The sequence below is a fragment of the Ixodes scapularis genome, unplaced genomic scaffold, assembly GCF_016920785.2.
Source record: "Ixodes scapularis isolate PalLabHiFi unplaced genomic scaffold, ASM1692078v2 PGA_scaffold9__187_contigs__length_104089568, whole genome shotgun sequence".
Classification (NCBI taxonomy): Eukaryota; Metazoa; Arthropoda; class Arachnida; order Ixodida; family Ixodidae; genus Ixodes; species Ixodes scapularis.
Window position 1 is genome coordinate 56,683,525 of NW_024609884.1, and position 20,612 is coordinate 56,704,136.

General features: G+C 43.6%; 1 protein-coding gene across 1 annotated transcript in view; it reads right to left on the reverse strand.

Annotated features, from left to right (window-relative positions):
- The window catches only part of LOC8033259, a 958,536-nt gene that overhangs the window by 240,349 nt on the left and 697,575 nt on the right, over window positions 1–20,612 (reverse strand). Inside the window, exons 10-12 of the mRNA XM_042287366.1 lie at window positions 10,757–10,914; window positions 6,532–6,604; window positions 1,562–1,878 (exon numbers count right to left, since the gene is read on the reverse strand). Of these exons, the coding sequence (XP_042143300.1) occupies window positions 1,562–1,878; window positions 6,532–6,604; window positions 10,757–10,914 (548 nt within the window). The remainder of the gene's footprint in view (window positions 1–1,561; window positions 1,879–6,531; window positions 6,605–10,756; window positions 10,915–20,612) is intronic.

Sequence of the window (20,612 nt, forward strand, 5' to 3'; positions counted from 1 at the left end):
AGGGCCAATCACCGCACTCTAAAGGCGTTTCAAATCACATGGGTGAGCTCCCTTCTACGGAGAAAACTCGACGAATGACAGAATAGAAGACTCTGCGCTGTGCGTCACTGAGAATGACGCTTCACCGTGCCCAGTACGCAGACTGTTATATCGAAACATATTTTACAGCGCTGTTGTAGGACGTGGGGTGTCCGTTGTCGATATTTTCGAATGCTCGGAAAAGATCGGTCCCGCCGAGGTGCTCTAAGATCCCGGGTCCGCTGCGTGGGAATCGGCCACGTTACCACAGAGTTATACCTGAGCTTTGACCAACCCGCTTTACATATATATATACGGCATTTGTAGAGCACACGTGAATATGAGGTTCGTGTAGTGCCCGCTATGCGACCACAGTCGCTGCGACGTCGCGACAGAAAATTATTTGTAAGTCTCAATAAATAACAAATTTAATCGGAGTTAATTGTTAAAAATAATAGCTTCGGCTAGGTGGAGCAATTCTCCGCCCGATTAAAAGGTTCAGCCAGAGTCGTGTATAGAGAGAGAGAGTTCAGTGGGAGGAGCGGGCAGAGCCGGGCCGTGCACCAGATGCAGAAAGAGTGCTTGACATGCTCTCTTGGACAACCAGAAGCCAAAAAGAAACCCCTAGCGGTGGTAGCGAGAAACAGTTCTGATCATAGGTATATGGTTTTAGTAAGCGCGTAAGAGTTAAAAGTAGTAACTCTTCATGGTGGAAAATAGGTTGCACGTGATGTTTCGATTATAACCATGCAGAAAGATGTAAGAAACGAATGTGGCCGCTGGACCTCTGTTTTGCTCAGACAGAGTGTGACCGCTCGGACTGCAGATTCCCGGTCCTCGGCGCCTGGGGTAGGGATTATTTTTAAAAAAAAGAAACATTCTTAGGTAGCGTTGACGTGTCACGTTGGCATGACGTGCAAAAATCAAACAAAAAACAAAACAACAACAGAAAATCTTCTGTGTCAGTTCATTCGTGGTTATTAACGTAATTTTTCTTACATAAGCACGCGAATTCTAGTACTCCTTTTCATATACAGTCCAGAGGCACAATAAATAGTTCCTGTAGAGATAAAGATTTCTGGATATTTTTTTAAAATATTTTTATACTGAATTATTTTTTTCGTACATGTGTTTGAGAAACTGGGTTCAGAACTGTTAGCTCCTACATGTAAAGGAAACATTGGGGTCTTATGTCGCAAAGGCAGCACCGCCCATGAGCGATGCCCAGGACATTTCCTAAGGCAGGAAAAAAAAAACAATTTCCGCGATGCGAGAGTGCCACAGAAATTGTCGCATTTAGGCCGCCGGCAGTTTAAACAGGGTCACTGACACTCTCATCTACTCCGGGCGTGGCGAGTTCCGCAGTCAATCGGCTTACGGCCTTAGCGGATAAGAGCGCTTAAGAACAAATCACAAAAATAAAGGAAGAAAAAAAATCGTGAAAATAATTAGCCATGCCCTGGGCTTCTAGGCTCCCAGTGACTCTCAGCACCAGACGACAGCAAGCGAGTGCAGAGAGGCCGCCATTAAACGGGGACTGGACCTGCTTTTCCGGAGGCCGAACGGAGTCCCTCCGCTCCTCGGCGGACGTGGAGGTGGCCCTGGCAGGGCTCGAGCAGTTGATGGTGAGCGTGACTCTCCGTCGGACGCGCAGCGAGTCCTCGTTGCCGGCCGACGAGCCCGCGCGACTGCGGTTCTCCGAGGCGATGCTGGTGCGGGACGGAGCTCCCCGGCGGATGTGCATAGTGCCCAGGAACCGGTGCTGGAGCAGCCGCACCAAGATCACCGGCGGCACCACCGCGTGAAGCGCCTCCAGGTAGAAGGCGGCGCTGCTCATGTTCGCCGTGTTCGGGTAGGGACCTGTCGGCCGGGGGAAACGCGCTCTCACCTGAGCAGCTGCTCAAACTAATGTTGAAAGCACCTTGAAAAAAGATCGCGCGAGGAAGGACTTCGAAAGGACAGCAGACGACCCATCCTGCTGTACTTTTGATATCTGTCCCGTGCTGCCAACAAGCTCGCTTCTTCGTTTAAAAATGATGAGTTACCACCGGTGGCCACCTTCCCAGGTCTGGTAATCACCGTGACTCGGACGCACAGCTCGTAGTTTTGCAGTTGCGTAAGCTTAACATTTCTGACTCGCGCGAGCCTTGGTTTTTGTTTTTGTGCTGAGAAAGAAACGGATGAAAAAAGTACGTAATTATTTTAGCCCTAATAGGGGACCGTGGAAGCAGGCGACACTAAAAATTAAAAATTACTCATAATTAAATTACCTCATAAGGTAAGAAAGCGTAAACCGTTTGAACATTGCCCTTAAGTACAATGGGTTACGAGTAGCGCTTAAGACCCCACGAAAAACAGCATCGGCCTCATTGCTAGGGCATTTAACACCACGAGCTCGCGCGCTCAGAAAATAAGTTTTTTTTTATATTTTTTATAAAACTAATGCGCAAATAGAACGCTTGCAATTTTTTGAAGGAGGAACGGACATGACGACGCTGAACATGCGGGACACCCAGGGTGTCACATGCTACTTTTTGTCAGTGTTCCAGCAGAGATCGTGTTTGAGGCTAAAATCCTAATTGGGCCTCATAAGGACCGCGCAACAATGCAGAGTTTGAATGTTACCAACTTTATACAGGCATACCGATACTTTGGGGACGCACGCATAGTCGTGGGGATCACCTCAAGGTAACAATAGCCAATGCGGCTCCTGGATTGGAGACGAGCACTGCGTGAGCACTCCACTTGGAGCTCGGCTACAATCAATGCTTTGGCGGGAATTCGAGTTGGGGCTCGCGTCCCATCGCATCGGTGATGGAGATAACCGAACTCTACCAATTTTAAGAGAATATCACATCCCTTTGCACTGCCCACAACCCTACCCACAACAATGTGGGTAGGGCTCGCGGCGCTCTTTTTAAGCGCAATTTTTATATCAGCGAAAAAAAAAAACAAAAAAAAAAAAGCCAAAATTGTGTGAATTAAAAAAAGAAAAAACATTACCTTTTCACAAATGTATTAAATTGGTCTGGTTTATAATAATAATTACCGTCAATGCTGCAATTCAAACTTGACCCCTAAAATAAATAATTAAAAGTTAATGAAAAGTTTAGGTAATTAGCCAGCTTACCATGACGATTATACACACATCTCATCTTTGCCGAGTCTGATAAATGCATGGCGAATACTGCCCTCGTCGAACTATCACCCCCTTTTTATTTCAAATGTGTTCATAATAAAATCAAACACACTGTATATAAGTACGGGGCGAAATAGCAAAATTAAAATTTCGGGTTTTTCTAGGTCGTTTTTACTTGCTCGATTCGTTTTGTGATTTTAATCTAATTACCACAACGTGATATTTTGTATGCTTGCAATGACGGTTTTGTTTAACATTATCTTGCGCGAGAACTCAAAGCATTTTTAGTCGAGTTTGCACTCAGTTTCCACAGTGCGTAAACATATAAAATGTGGGAGTATTTAATACTATGATTAAAGTCGGAACAAAAATTATTCTTGATAAACAAAAATAAAGTAATATCATAGGAAGTAGCCAGCTAACAAAATATTTTCGGTCTAGTTTCTATAGATGATAATCTTACATCAAGAAGGAAGGCACTTATTTTTTTATACATAATTGGATTGAACAACTTCAATATTATAATCGTCAAGGTTTATGCCCACCTTGCTTACTATCATTACCCGAAGAAGGAAATAGCGTGGCGGTTAATCTAGAGGTAGAACGAGTTAAAAATGTTAAAAAAGTACAAGAACGAATTATTAATGGTAAATTACGAGATTTTTTTAAATGAAATTCAGATGTTTCTATGTATGTGGGTGTGCGTTTTTTTATCGGATTATTTAATATTTATGAAGCTTCCGGTGTGTTAAAGATATGCTGAACCGAAAATAGAATTTTAAAAAAACAACGCAGAATCGATAGGCGGGACGCTACAAATCCCAAAACGTCACTCATAAAGCGGTATCTCCAACGGATCGTCGTATTTTTGTAAAAGTAGAGCGCGCTCGCACAAGGCCGAAAAGACGCGCGACCTCGCGATTCTCATTTCCTCCTCTTTTCGCTTTGTCTGCGCGAGGGCGCGGAGAGGAAAGGAAGCGAGGCCATTTCTCCTCCTTCTCAACTCTTTTGCGATAAGATGACGCCAACATTCTCCCTCATTCACTCCTTTATTTCCCAGAAATCCGACATTTCGCTCGAGATATGGTATGTGAGTGCTTTTTCGTGGTTTATGGCGCCCTATTGAACACTTCTGCAAGCTTATTTTGTAAAATCCGAATTTCGGTTCAGCATACCTTTAAGGAGCAGGTCGCTAACAAAGGACTTGGCTGCTGACGATTTTGATGTGATGCGTGGAAAAGGAACAATTCATTCGAAATGAATTGCGAAAAACGAATTTTTAAATATAAACTCGTGCGCTATGTTTTTTTTAAATTTTTTTTTTTACAAGTTTTGTTTTGTAAATAACACTACATTAAACTTACATTTTAACAGCGAAGCTAAATTTCAGTGACACAAGATCAAAGTTCAAAACCACAGGCGGGGGTTTCTCCACAAAGGGAGTCTGCTTGCGGCAAAGCCTGCTTTCCGTAAGAACTGTCAAGTTGCCTATGCCACTTGCATCCATCCACACAGCGACTCGTCTTTTATGTCATGACACCAAAGCGGTCACACCCACTGCGCAGACGCTTCGATCTTAGTTTGAAAAGCAAGCTTGTGCGCATGTCCAGTACCCAGATATTTCGCAGGTAAACTCGATTTGTTTATAGTCGTGAGGAGTAATAATCATACCTAGTGTCTTTACCCGCGACTGAGGTTTTACTACAGGACGATACAAGCACACAGAAGACCCAAGACTTCTGTGTTTTTGTGATACTTCTATGTATTCGCTGTGTTTATGTTGTCCTGTAGTGAAACCCTCATATAAAGATCCTGGTATAAAAATACGAGGATATATATATATATTTTTTAAACAATGACTTGTTGCATACGAAACTTACTACCTTACAATTGTCCAGCCTTAAAAAAGAATTCTTATATGTTACGATTACAATGACCAGAAACACCTTCCGATTCGCGTACATGAAGCTGGGCCTCCATGCAGTAAGTGACTATGAAACGCAGCTCGTGAGTACGACACTGCGGCTGACCGACCCGCTAAAATGCAGAACATACTCGAACCGGGACATTTTCCAAATTAAAAAAAAAGAAAAAGAAATAAAAATCTTGTGGTCCGCCCACAGTGTCGATATGCACTAGCTGTTAAGCTCATGCTCAGAGTAACTGACCATTGTCTGCGAAGTGGTAAAGGCGTGGCTGAGGTTGGCCACAACCTGCGTATCTTAAAAAAGTTGCAAAATCGACCCGGCCACCTTAGATTAGCAGGTTTACTTCGTCAAGAAATGAAATTTTGTAATTCTAGAGTGTTTACTAAATTTCCTTGTGCTCACAAAAGTCATAAATTACTCCGTGAAAAATTCTTTCCGGCTAAAAATTTGATTTGACATATCCTTTTCCCTTTGGGATATTGACTCGTTATTTTTCTTTCCTTCCCGGCATTATACTCAACAACCCACAGAAACTGTAGGTGCCGCCAACATCCTCGCGAGTTATTTTTAGGTGTTTGTTAAAACACACAATCTAAAACAAATATATTGCGCTTTTTTTTTTTTTCATTCGATGCGCAGAAGTGTCGTTGGGTTAACATCCATGCATTCTCCGACATTTATGTTTGTACTGTACGCACTTTGAGGGAATTTTAATGGACACAAATGGGAGCCAAGGACTAGCCCCTAGCGAACCTTTGGCTTTGGTTTGACTGGTGCGACGCTCCTCAGAAGGCGCAGCGTGCCTCAATACCGTTAGAACAACCCGAGGTTCTCCGAGGCCAGCGCGCCATCTCGCGTAAAGAGCTCCAGTTAAAGTATCCAAAAAAGCGGGCATCGATTTTTCCCTCAGGGCACCTGAGCGAGCCTCTCCATCGAACGACGTCGGTCGTTATACGGTAACCGGCGGAGTATGTGCCGTCCGCTTGTTCAAAGCTCTTTCCATTGTAGCCCCACGAGCAACCTCTTAAGAAAGTCTTACAACTTGAGTTTACTGCCGCAGTGAGAGGCGCCACAACAGGACCGCGCTATGCGTCTTCAGCCAGTTTGTTGTCGTTCGAGGCAAGCGACGAAGTAAGGGCCGATGAAGGTGGCAAAACATTTCGATAGAAAGAAGAGATGATCTGTTTGTGCGTCGTTGTTGTTTCCAAAACTGGTGAAGATGTTAATTTCTGTAGGATACGAAAGTACCAAGTAACCTCGATGCAAACTGGGCCTTAACCACACGGTTATTGCTTTGCAAAGTTATTATTTGACAACAGTGAGCCAGAATAAACGTTAAAGGCCAATTCCAGAGCGAAGAATGACGTTTAAAACCTCATAGTGCGTTTTATTCTCTTTCTTATTTTCAGTACTGCGTGTGATTGTTAAACACGTGCCAATACTCACTGATGGGACTTAGGCAGAAGTCCAGCTCGGAGCCCTCTTCCTCCGCTCCTACATCCGAGGAACATAGAGTCCTCTGCAAAAGGAGAAAAACAAAGTGGGGGAAGTGGCCGAAGACGCACCCACCATCTCCTTAAAATTCCGCTGTTCCTAATGGCCCCAATAAAAACATTTCGAGTTTTCCCAGTTTGTAAGACCCAGTCGTTTCACAGCGACACATTTTCTTAAGAAAGAAACAATTGCATCGTTCCAAAGCCCTGCGTCGGTGGCGGCCACTGCTTTATTAAGACAGCACCATTAACCCAACAGTCGCGACTACCACAACGCAGGTAGTGGTAGTCGGCCATAGTGGACCCTCGCAATGATACAGCACATAAAACTTTCAGGTCGTGCGGTAGCGCGCACCTAAACGGCCGCCGTCCTCACCTCGCGCCCGGGAATGGCCCCCGCGGCACGTACGGTCGCTGGGACTAAGTCCTGGGACGCTATTTGGACCGCCCACGCTCCCGGTCGCCATCAGGGAGAGCAAAAAGAGGCTCGTGGCGTCAAAGCGTCGGAGCAAACGGTACAAAGCCGTAATTAGCGAGGTTTGCCTGTCCTCGCCGAGAAGTACTGCTCCATAATCACAGAGCGCATGCGCGCCTTTTTATGCCCCCATGGCCGCCGCGCAACAACGAGCGGTCGCCCACGTGTGCCATATATCTCTCGCGTTATTACGGAGCTCATTAATGCCGCTGCTTCGTCACGGACCTCACTTATTTACCTTTTTAGTCAGCTTTTTTGTTGTTGTTATATTTCAAGAAGGAGCGAGCTTAGAACGCTATGCCAAGCAAAAGTAGACGCGAGCTCAAGCAGCAAGTTGTTTTTCTAAACTAAAAAAAAAAAAAAGTACAAACAGAAGAGGGCGCGAGGGAAAAGAAGACAGGAAGAGGTTAAGAAAGCGAGAGAACATAAGCGCGTAATATGGAAGCTCGCTAGCGGTTACGCAGGACACCGGAGCGCCCGCATTTTTCTTTTTCTTTTTTCGGCGCCACTTTCTTGGTGGGTTTCCCCCCACGCGACAATGCCTTCCAAGCCCGCGGAGACCCTAACTGCGCCCAGAAATGAGGCTTCCGCCACCCCGCGGATCTCGCGATGACTCGTTCAGCGCGCTCGACGGAATGCACGCTCAGACCCCTCCCAAGGACACTCTGGGTTTAGACGCAGCCTTTTTTCGTTCGCTCGCTTTGCCGTTGCTTATGTATGCTATGGTTGTATTTGTGTTTTGATTATTTTTCTTTTTCGTTATGAGAACTGAATGAGTGGTCGCGCAAAGGCAAGGTCATGCTTTCAGGTTAATTTATCGTTTATCTTTTTAGGGAGTATCCGCAAATAATAACACTTCGGGCCCGGGAGCATGTGAGAGACCGTGCTGTGCGAATTTATACCCTGCCTCGATAATTTTAGGCTTTGACGCTATTTTTTACTATTTCCTTTAGATTTCCTTTATAATGTACCGTCAAACTAAGGTACTTTTTAAGCATATTTTTAACCGCTGTTGTAGTTGTTTTTTAAACTGATGTAGCTCGAGGAAGACACCCCACTGAGGCCCCAAATAACGTTATGTTAGCGCTAGGCGCACACCTTTAGCAATAATCTTCTCAATATAAGTAAGGTCTCGTAACAAATAAATAAATACATCAATAACTCAAACTTTACACCTAAAGGCCAAACACCCCGAAAACCAAAGTTCCAAACTGTGCTTCACATCTGAGAGCATATAATAACTGACGTTCTTGCGAAGCTACGGCCCGTGAGCTCCGTCGACAAACCAACCCCATTATCTAAAACGTGATGCACTGACTTGAGCTGAGGCGCCTCCATGGTGCCGCAGCGCACGTGCGCCATGTAATCGGACGCTATTCTCCAATGACGTCTGACGCGTTCACAAGACTTGTGACGCCGCAGGCGGTCTTGGAATTTTTGCTATTAAGATATACGAGGGGTTCTGAATCTATTATCTACCTGAGGAGGAAAGAAAAAGTTTTCCAAACAAATGTGTTCTATTTTTCAATAACCTTGTGATAGCTCTGTCAACTCCATCCCTTTTTTCTGCAATAAATTTAACCCCCTCCCCTGAAAAAAAAAATCATGATCTTCAAATTAGAATGTCACAACACACTCTAAAAAAAAAAAAAAAAAAAAAAAAAAAAAAATTTGTAAGTATACTTTTTCGCACAACACTCGAAGAGCCAATCACCTCAACTTACGGAGGCAGCTCAGCGAATGACAGTGCCGAAACCTATGTTTAGACGAAAAAAAAAACAGTCAGAGTTATAAAATTAAGCAATGTATAACGTCACGCTTGTATTGCTTAGTGTCACAACTCAGATTGCGTTTTTTGGCCTAAACATATGTTTCGGCATCGCCATTCGCTGAGCTGCCTCCGTAAGTTGCGGTGATTGGCTCTCCAAGTGTTGTGCAAGAAAGTAGACGCACGGGCTTTTCTTAGAGTGCAACCTTGACGTCTTCATCACCGGAGAATCGCTCTGCACTGAGAGAGCTATTCGAAATTTGGAACACGACATCATCTGAGGAAGCCAGGTCAGCACTGTATGGTGGATGATTTAGCTGCTCGAATCCACATTGACTGACCTAACTCGTGAACCGGCGCTTGTCGTGAAGAAGGAGTACGCCGGCCATGAGTTTTCCTCGTCTTTTCTTCGTTACTTACTCCCGTAAAGCGATTATTGCTTTGGCGTACGTCTCCACGGTTACGATTGTCTTGTGTGGTATAAACTCCAGAAGCAAAAGTCCTTCAACATCCTCGAGAGCAGTAACCAGGACTTTGCCTGCACATTTTTCTGTCTTGAAGTCTCGTGGGGTGGGGGGATGATTCGTGTTTACACTGCATTAACTCCGTTTTGAACTCAGGATCTTTGTGATAGACCCAAGTCTTATCTTCAGTCCTCAGGTAGGCACATTATTAAACACCCCCCGTAGTAGATGGTATCTTACCATATACAAGTTTTATCTCTTTGCACCATAAAAATGTCCCACTAAAATGGCAATTGGTTCCGGTTTCAGGGTGGTCATCTTGAATGGCTTAAAAACGGTTATTAAACGAAATCTAAGTACGCATAACCAAATTTAGCTTTGCTACCATATTTCATATGTTCTTGGGGATTCTAGAAGAAGCTAATATAGTCATACGTTAACTATTTATTTAGATAATTAATTAGCAAATGTTGCCACGGGCTTTCCACTTTCTCATATAACACTTAAACTAGGAAGGCGAAGTTTTGACATAGTATACTAAGTAATATAATAAAGAAAAGCACTACAAGAGTTTTTGTTGAAAATGTTGGTCCGAAGTGTGTTTCTTTTTTTTAAATACCACGACACATTTTATTTCTTTAAAAAACAAAACAATAAAATCTCTAAAATATATTTCGAACAGCGTTCGTCAGCTTGTTCATTCAAACATCAAGAACGCAGTGTAAACAATCGCGCTCTTAACACTTGTCGTCGTCCTTGGCGCTTCAGTGTCTATTATGTATAACCAACCCACTCAGCAAATCATTTTGTAAGAATGAGTACCCCATGGCAATGTTTACTCCTTAGTTTCCCAGTTAGATAATTCACCTAGGATTATAATGGCTTTCCCGAGAATCCGCAGACATACAAAGAATACGTTAGAATAGCTACTTTTGAGTACCGTACGTATTTTTACACTTAGCTTAATAAATTATAAACCGCTTTGTAGCCATGCAAAATTACCGCCGTGGAACAGGAGCCTCCAGTCTATTAAGCAAGAAAAATAGACTTAACGCGCCGGTACTGGTGGTGTCCTATACATAAGCAGAGAGCGAGAGATAACTATATTTAACCATTCCGGTCGCGATGAGCGAATATGGCTTCTTTGTGCGATGCTTTATGCGTTCGGAGTCCGTGTTGAGAGTTCACATTTGAACCTGACATAAGATAATGCAGCGAAAGTATTCTGCTACAGCTGTCGAAAGTGCAAAACATAGAGCAGCGGGAGTACTGCCTCACAAATAATTTGTTAACCGACGAAATTCAATGTCCGAGACAAACAGAACATTTTCAACTGTACACTGCGTCGTTCCAAGCCCCAAATTTACCTCCCTGAAAGGGGCCATGAAACGAATTTTGGGCTGGAATAAATGATTTTAAATTGGGACTTAACTAATATATATATATAAGATGGTCAAAGGCTGGTCCTCACCTCTACCGTCTTGAGGAGTTCTAGTGCGAAGGCTTCGACAGTCATGCCGAGCAGCTTGTGGTCCGCGTCGTACACGGCGTAGGGTGGAAGAGAGGTTTCCACGATGTAGCTGTCTTCGAGGCTGTCCAACATGGGCGTCGTTGGGACTGCTTGCTCGTCTGATGAAAAATAAAGAACGGCCACGGCACCTTAAGTTCCCTCAAAAACACATGTGCCACAACGGCGCACATAAAAAAAAAGGAAATTGCGTGTGTACTTTCTTGCAAAGCCATGGGAGAGCCGACGACTGCGAAGCTGGGGCTGACAGTAACGAATGCCCAGTAAACATTTTCCCGATTCCGGGTTTCGTACAACAATTGATATCCTCAGGCCGTGGTCACGCCGCTAATACATTCTCCAAAAGACGAACTGTCTGCAGAAATGTTCAAAACATGCATAAACATGCTTGGAACAGATTTGAGAAGTCCGCAGATTCTTCTGTCATCATGTCCGCAGCGGTTTCGTTTGTACGTTGTATGAGCAGTGTGACTGCATTCTTCTCGCGACGCAACGCTCAAATTCCACCAGCTCCTTTGTTATAGCGAGCATGTTAGGGTTTTAATGCCCCCGCTGAGTTTTGTTCTGCAAAAATTGACAAAGAACTCGTGCTAGATTCACGATTCAGAGCTTGGAGCTTGGACACAGAGCGAAAAAGAAGGTTTGGTCAGAGAAATAAGGAGGGAGGGCTCTCTTTACACCTTCGTACCTTTTTTTCCATGCCAAATTTTTTCCCACCACTAATTTCGAACAGCGTTACGTTTGATCACCGGATCATCAAACGCGCGAAAACAAAGTTTAGATCACAAGATGCAAAGTGTTATAGATAACTGCAACCGTGAGCTTTGAGCGCTAAATTCAAAGGAACTAAAACTGTAACTTCACTGTTCACGTGACAGTTAATTTATAATGAAAGGAAACGGCGCTGCAGCGAGAGTATCAGAAGAGACGCTGTATAGGAGTGTTTCCCCGCGTTATTCTCGGCTGCAGCACTTCATTAAAAAGCTAACGGAACGCCGTGGGTTAGCCAGCCGCTAATTTGGACCGGGTCATCGATTAATGCAGTCCCGCTCGTCTTGTATTCAATTAAGGTTGGGTTTCTAAACAATGTGTTCCCAGGCGAATCCCTTCGGAGTGTGGATCCTTTTGAATAACGAGCTTTCCCGCAAGTAAAGCAAAAATTACAATAGTGAAATTCCCTTTAATTTTATTGTTCGTTAGCACGTTTGAATAACTTCCGAAAATTTGGGACTGGGTGTGGAGACAATGGTCGACTTTATGCCCCCAAACTTTTATTAAATGGTGCGTACGTTATTGTGGACGATGTGCAGGGTGATAAAATTACTTTTTTTTTTGCTGCAGTCACACACGACAATAGATGGTGCCGCGCCGTGTTGTTTAATCGATCCGGAAACGGGTTATAACTTAGCGTGTATGCGAGAGTGCTGACGGGTGAAGTACTGAAGGGGTTCCACACTAAAACCTTTCGTACCCATAGGGGTGTAATCAAGATATCCCAGGGATAGCAAACACACCAACGGTGTTACAGTAACACCTTTAGACGCTGGTTAACACCCTAAAATAGGCTGCCAGAGATCTTAGCCGCAGCATTATGGGAACATTATTTTAGGAGCAACACGTTTACAAGCAGCAAACACAACACAGTTCTCACAAGCGCATGAACAGCAAATAGACGCAATCAATCGCGCACGACATGAGAATCACAAACCTGTTGACTATTCCGCTGCCTTATATATTGGACAATTCAAAGACACACATTCGCAGCTGACCGCCTCCGTAAATACGAGGGTTATAGGTACGTTGCTTCCTCGTAGTCAATGTTTCACGTAGAGCATACTATTTCTAAGTTCAAGAAATGTATGTCCAAATAAAAAGCAATAATACGGGTCATGATTATTCGACATATTCACTATAGCAAGCTGCTTGAAGCGGGTGTCAGTGTAGCAAACACCCTTAAAAGATGAAGGGCGTTCTCACTTGATTGTAGCACCCTTTCCACAGCCTTCTTATGCCCTTCAGAACGAGGGCTGTTCCATGCAACAGCGCGCTATTTTACAGATAGAAAAAGTGTATTACTTAAAATAAATGTGTGAAAAGGGTGTAGCCATTGGTGTAAGTCACTGAAATACCCGTTTTACACCCTTAAGAGTGTAAAAGTCCTTTGTGCGTAACGTCTTAATTCTATTAGGTGTCTTCGCTGTCCAGTACAAACCCTCGAGGTCGGACGACTCCCCGACTTGAAGGTGCAGGCGAATGCATCGAAAGGAGGCTTGTTGCTGACGTTGCGTGACTGCGTGACAGGGTTGGCGATTCGGTCATGCGTCCTTTTTGTAGACTGCAGTGATCGAATTTGGTGTAGCAAAAATCAGCGATATTCAGAATATTCAAAGCAAAACGCACGCTTTGTGTCTCCCTGATGTAGTGATGTAAATCACTCATACGTCTATCGATCAATTGGAAGGGATGACGGAACCACCGACTTCGTCGGCGAGCTCAAAATATACTTGCTATGTTGGCTTGTGAATATTCTGCTCCGATACGTATTCTGATCAAAATGTTCAGTGTATAGCGAACAAGATGTTAAAAGACGCAGGCTTCAAGCATTTCCTTACTGCATGCGGCACCTTGTATCGAATGCACCAGAAGAATGTAGCTGAAACAAAATATAAGATACGAATGGTTATAAAAACGAATACATCAAATGCGCCAAGCCGACAGCCGGAAGGAATAAGACTCTTCAATCCACGTTAGGGACAAAAATCATAGATGACGCACAAAACAAACCATATGCGGGAGTGTAGGACTGCTCGTGAAAATATACTGTGATGAAGTATTTACATAAGTTTTCGCTTACAGGTGAATTACAAATGGCAAAGATGAAAGAAGCTACCACAGTGCCTTTCGTGCGGAGATGTTGTGAGCGAAATATATTCAGGTAGATTCAATGGAGCGTGTTTCTTCCTTCACTCGAACACTGTTCGAAGCCTAAAAATTAAATCTCTCTTCGAAAAATAAAATAAAAAATAATACCTGTGAGGTTTATTTTCTTCTCTCCCCCCACAACGAAAGAACCCCTGCGATTAAGAGGAACAGCTTGGCAAACAAACTCAAAACTCAACATTTTGACCAACTGTGACCAAACTTTGTGATAGTGAGAATTATGTTTCGCACTTTTGCGTCATGCTGGGGAGTTTAAAATTAATAATTAATTTATTCTGAAAATGTCAGCAAGTGTCGACGTTAAAGTTTATATATTTAAATTATTCGACCTTATACTCAGGTCACAGGTAAGTACAGCCTACATACATATATATTTAAAAAAATCAATCAGCGTCAACTTTTGTGTGCCACGGTTAATACAATGAATTCTTATAAGATGTGTTTTTAAGGTACGCTAGATCAACAATAATAGTCTCTGGGGAAGGGGAACAAGGGGGACAAAGGGCAAACACAAATCTCCAAACAGAACTATCGGTGACTGGTGCGCGATCGAACAAATTCGCCTGGTCCTGGTATCGAATCAGGGACCTCTCCATTTCCAGTGGAGCTCTCTACCAACTGAGTAAATCAGGAGTTAGACGTCAGTAAAGAAAACGGTTTTTAACAGCTGCCACTAGTCTAACACCAAAATGCAGGCCGTTCATTTTTGTTGGTGTTAAACTGGTGGCAGCTGTTAAAATCCGTTTGCGCTACTGAGGTCTAACTCCTGGTTGGCTCAGTTGGTAGAGCACTTCACTGGAAATAAATAGGTGCCCGGTTCAATACCAGGAGCAGGCGGATTTTTTCAGTCGCGCACCCCTCACCTGTAACTGTGTTCGGAGATATGTGTTTGTTCTTTGTCCCCCTTGTTCCCCTTCTCCAGGATTATTATCGCTATTCTTGTCCAGCACGCCTGCACCTTTGCATTATTTGCATTATCATAGTACACTAGATGTTCAGCAGGTGGCAGTGTGCTGTTGCAGATTGAAGCAGACAGCAACCAGTCTAATGGTTCGCCCTCTTTCCGCACAAGCGTGGAAAAGGAAGTGGTAACACAGAATGTAATGTGCGTTGCTTCGCAGTGATGTCGTACAGATGAATTTGGTAGGGGTTTTATGCCTGGACGGCGCGCGAATATCGTCGTGCGTAGCTCTCCAAAAGAAAACCCTGCCGAAGCTATGTCTCGAACGGGAGAGGAAGGCGAAATTGGCGTCTCTTGCGGTCGCACACCCTAGCGTTGGTTCTGCTATTTTGCGACTCCCCGTTTGCTCTGACGCACGTGCCTCTTTTCTTACCTCTCACCTCCTGCAGACTCTCTCACCATATGCGCGGGTGCGCTCGCTCAACTCCTAGACCAACGGTCTCAAACTCATTCGAGTGTAAGGGCAGATAGCCCACACCCCGAAAGGTCAAGGGCCTGCTTGGGGGGGGGGGGGGATGTTTTGCTATTTTGTGACAAAAACTTAAACAAACAAACAGCGTTGCATTCCGTGTTGGAAAGCAGCCAACTGTCCCAGCCACAGTCTAGTGATTTCCTAGAGGAGCCTATGCTTTCTGCTTTTGCTAAGCTCACTGTTTTGCCATCCTTAGCTTTCATCTGAATATACGACTACTTTGGGCCCACCCTTGATATTATAAAATTTAAAACACCAACATACCGGCAGTTTGCAATGGAATGAGAGCGAGTCCACAGTCTTTGCCCTGTCGCACAATGGCTCGACAGGTACAAACAACATCTCTTCATACGGCAGTGTTTGCTTTCCTGACAATTTTTATAGCGGAATTATAAGAACATACCTGCGCTTTTTCTGGCGGCCAGAGTCCCGAGCTCATAGCTTTATATTTGCAGTTGTTCCTGCTTATTAGGAGTTGCCTTTTTGAGCAAAGAGCTCGCACTTGTAGCCTAGTAATGGTATTGCTGTTCCGGTTGATTTAAATAAGAAAGGGTTGAGAAGCAAATATTTTGCCAAAGCAATACTCGGCCCAAAAGAAAACAAAATACTGTAAAATGTAAAACAAGCTCTATGAGCAGAGCTTCTTTTCGATCTGAAATAAATCGACGATATAAAACTATTATTTATGGCACATGCAACACTCGAGGCATGGGAACGGCGGCTCGCAGCCGCGGGCTGATTGCGGGCCGCGGACCGCGTGTTTGAAACACCTGTCCTACATAATGGCCCATGAACGCATTACTGTTTCATTTCGCCTGACGACGTTCTGAGGATTTACATCGAGAAACGAACGCGAGTCACCCGGACATCCGTGTTTCGCATCATGCTTGGCAAGCAATTCGAGGAGTAGCTCGGCACGCAGAATTCGAAGCCCGAAAGTGCGGTGTCTCCAGGGACGGGTTTGTAGAAACGGTTTTAAGGACACGTACGGCAACGTACATGGCGCGCAGGTGTTTCGTCTGCTAAAGTCGGTCTCCTTTGTTTGTTTTGTTTCGTTCCCGGCGCCGTCATCTCGCTTACCCGAGGCTCGATCCATTTGCTTCGAATAGTCCCGGCTAGGCGCCGGCGAGCAATGCACGCACCTAATCTACGAGGAATTTCGTAGTGTTGGTTGGGGGCTCAAGGGGTGTTTGTGTCGTTTGCCCGCCGTTCATTGCGTGGGAGTCCACCACGTGGAATAGGCCAGGTTCAAATTTATTTGCCTGTTCCGGCCAGAAAGAAGGTAGACTCCTACATAAGCCGCGAACGCGCGAAAAGGTGCCAGTTTTGGTATGGACTTGAGCCCCTAATCGCGCGTCAATGATACTATAGATCCTAAACTTTGTTTAGGATCTAGAGCATCATAGTATCATTATAGATCCTAAACTTGTTTAGGATCTATATCTATTTTACTAATTAAACCTTCTAAATACAACCATCTGGAATGTGATAAATTCATCTCCATCTCCCACCCCATGGTTGACATCACGGAAAGAAGCAGCTCTGCCTGTGCAAAAGCTGCAATCGCCACAACTTCAAATAAATCTTCAGTACTGTCTTAGATCAGGCTACGTAAAAGAAAGCCAAAGCTAGTTCACGAGCGGAGTGGCACGTGGCGTCGACTCTTAATCACTCGCGCTCCCCAGGCTTGGCTCGAGGCCGTGTTCCAAACTATTCGAAACTTTCAAGGCCTATTGGGGGCGCGCTAGTTCCTATCAAAATGGCTTTCACCTGGATGATCGCCGTAGAACAGCAAGACGAGGCTGGGCTGTGACGCGTAGGTAATTCTAATTTTGTGAACTAAGAGTGACATATAGTGTCGTGCCCGATACTTCAACGTCAGGAATGGGTAAGCAAGCACCTTCGTTCGAAAGCCGATCATCCAGGAGCTAGGAAGCGCGATTTTCACACCGCGGTGCCACCATCGCTGAAAGTTGCGAATACTCGAGTGTCAGCCTCACTCTAGAAGTCTCCAGAGTAAAGGGTTTGTATCTTGGAGTTCGAACATCTACTGGCGTTCAGTGTCCCTCTATCCGTGTCTTCGTGTAATATGAGTCCTACACTCTAAAAAAAAGTATGTGCGTCTACTTTCACGCACAACACTCGGAGAGCCAATCAGCGCAACTTGCGGAGGCAGCTCAACGAATGACGATGCCGAAACATATGTTTAGACCAAAAAACGCAGTCTGAGTTGTGACATTAAGCAGTGCAAAACGTCACGCTTGCATTGCTTAATGTAACAACTCAGTCTGTGTTTTTTGGTCTAAACAGATGTTTCGGGGCATCGTCATTCGCTGAGCTGCCTACGCAAGTTGCGCTGATTGGTTCTCCGAGTGTTGTGCGTGAAAGTAGACGCACATACTTTTTTTAGAGTCTATGACCCACGGAAGTAACTAGGATTTACGCGAGTAAGATTTGGAGCTCAACCCACGTAACGTAGCAGAACGCTGCTGTGTGAATGGGCCATAATACTGGATTTTCTTTAGCTTACCCGCTGAAGACCAGCGCGTAAAGGTTGGGCATCAGTGTTGCGTCAATGTTTGGTGGGAACTCGTGTTTAATCATTGAGAACATGCTGACGCAGCACTGTTATGACAACCTTCCCTTACACGAGTGCGAAACCGAAAACTGTTAGGTTTCAGCCATATAACATATATTATTTTGGCAAAACCGACTTTTGTGTAATGCATTTCTATAGAGAACGAACGGTTGAATGTTTTTTTCTTTTCGCTCAAATATAAGAGAAGGTGTTATGAATTATTCTAACGTAATACATAGCCATGACAATTTCACAATGAAGTAGGCGAAAATATTTGTCAGTTAGGTACGCTTGTTTCACATTTATGGCCATTAAGCGCAATGCTAAAATAATAAAAGGATAGAACAGACGGAAGGACACATGGAGGATATGTGCACTGCACATAGAAGGCACTGTGTACATCTCTTCATTGTGTCCTTCGTCTTTTTAGCGCTGTTTTTTCATTTAATTATTACGTACTAGCTAGCCCAACTTAATGGCGATGCTAAAATAGCTTGGCAGATCCGTTACGTACCATGTTTTGCTGCAGGGTACGCATTTGCACATAAATGCCACACCGAAACCTAACCAGAGTTGCGTAGATGGACTGCAGCGCCCTAAGTGACGCTAATGTGACAAATCAGAACACATGGCAATAACCACGCTGTAGCACTGGATCAGTAATTACCCGCGCATGTAAACGATCAAAGTAAAGTGAACGCCAAGTAATAAGCGCGACTTGGAGTAGGTACATTTAGTTTTATTATTACCACTCATGGATGTGCGATGATAGTTTTACTCTAGCATTCAAGATATCTTGACACGCGCGAAATCTTTGAATATATAGTCGAAAGCCAGAAAACCGTTAAAGCACAATAAAAGCAACCCAGAATATAAACGAATAAAAATAGAGAACGTTTTATAGTCTTCATACATTTACTGTCCTGTATATTTAAGAATTTTAAACTTTTCAAGACGGGGCATTTTATATAGTGATGTGGATCTTTCACATTATCAATATTAGCGTCATCGGAGTGCTGAAGCACCTTAAAGAAATCATACGTTCGTTTCAATCGTCATTGAAAGCAACGTATGGTTTGCTATACAAACTTACGTTTATATAACAAACGTAGGTTCGTTATATACGCAGATGACACTAGCTTATCTTTCAAGGTCATAAAGCTGACGACGGTATATACATCGCAAATAATACTTTAGAAAAGCTCTCTGAATGGGCTTTCAATAATAACTTTCTGAAAGTTAATTCTACAAAAACAAAAGCCGTTTTCTTTCGCCCCCAAAAGTAAACTAACACAAACGACGAAACAGTCTTTATACAATTCATGTGTTATTGATATTACCAAATCTTTTAAACATCCAGTAGTAATATTTTCGGAGCGTATGACTTGGACCAAGCATGTAGATTATATTGCGTCAAAATTGGCCCGGGACGTTTGGACTAGTACGACGTCATAGTTTTATACTTCCAGTCAAAGTTAAAGTATTACTATATAACTCCATATTTTACTCATGTCTCAGTTACTGACATCTTGTCTGGGGCACAACAACGGCTAAAAACCTAAAAACATTGCATATACTCTCCGAAATAAAACTTTGCGCTGCATTCATAGTGCTCTTTATTATTCCCGCACTTTGCCCTTATTTCAGCGACTTGCTATTATCAGAATTTTTGATATCTATACCCATAGGCTGAACCGCAGCTTTTTATTCGAATCGAGACGAAACATTTGAAATTGAACATCCCTGTCTTTATTAACCAGAAATGATCCTTCTTACATAACCCGTCACATAGAATACTGGAAGGTGAACGCATGCAGAACAAATTATTGATTCCAAATGCTCGAATACATACCGCCAAAAGCACTAAATGACCATATAGCGAACAACAGTGATTTGTTTCGGACTACATTTCGAAACATAACGTCTCTTTAAGTATAGTTTCTTCTACCTTGTATTTTTTAAATGTTTTTTTGTTCGTTTTATAGTTCATTTCTGTCTATATAGATATATGTTGCGCTTACATCTAATGTTTTCAAGTACATTTGAATTACATGGAATGGGCTGTGATTTGCAAATGTAAATTTTTTATGTGCGCATAAAACAGATCCGTTTTTTTCTGTGTATTGTTACCTTTAAACCATATATTAAGTATTTATTTGAATTTTTTTGTGTGTCAAGTTAGCTTATACTTGTATTCATTTCTTAGATACACCCTATGACGAATGCCCATACTTTCTGTTTTCTGATGACCGCTGTCTGCCACCGTAGGGGGACGAGGGCTCGTCAAGCTGCCTGTAGGCAGCTTTTTTCCTTGCCCCCCCCCCCCCCCCCCCCCCCCCTTTTCAGATGATGGAAAGAAATGAATTATTATTAGTAGTAGTAGTATTATTTTCTTTGAGATTTGTTGCTTGTCTTTACACACCGGCTCTGAAACTTACGTTTGGGTCTTAAATATTGCCGCACATCAGCAACGATACTCTAACTAGGGTAATTAGACTTTCATAAAAGACCTTTTACAGTAAGAATTTTCTTGGGGAAGGGGAGAGGGGAGAGGATGACGGAGGCCACGCTTTCGCGTCACGTGTCAACGCGCCTCTTCCTCCAGCTGCGTCGTCCGCGGCACCGGGAATTCTTGCGACGCAGCTAGGCATGCACCGACGTCTTTAATGCAAGCATTTTGTGCTTTAACATAACTCGGTGTCCTAGAAGAAACTGTGATTTTGATTCAGTAGGGCAATTTCTCATAATGTCATTGACAACTTCAGAACAACATGATCTGCCTAATTAAGAGAGTGAGATTTGCTTCAGGGTTTCTTCCTGATTTTTAATATGGGGGATGCTTTTATAC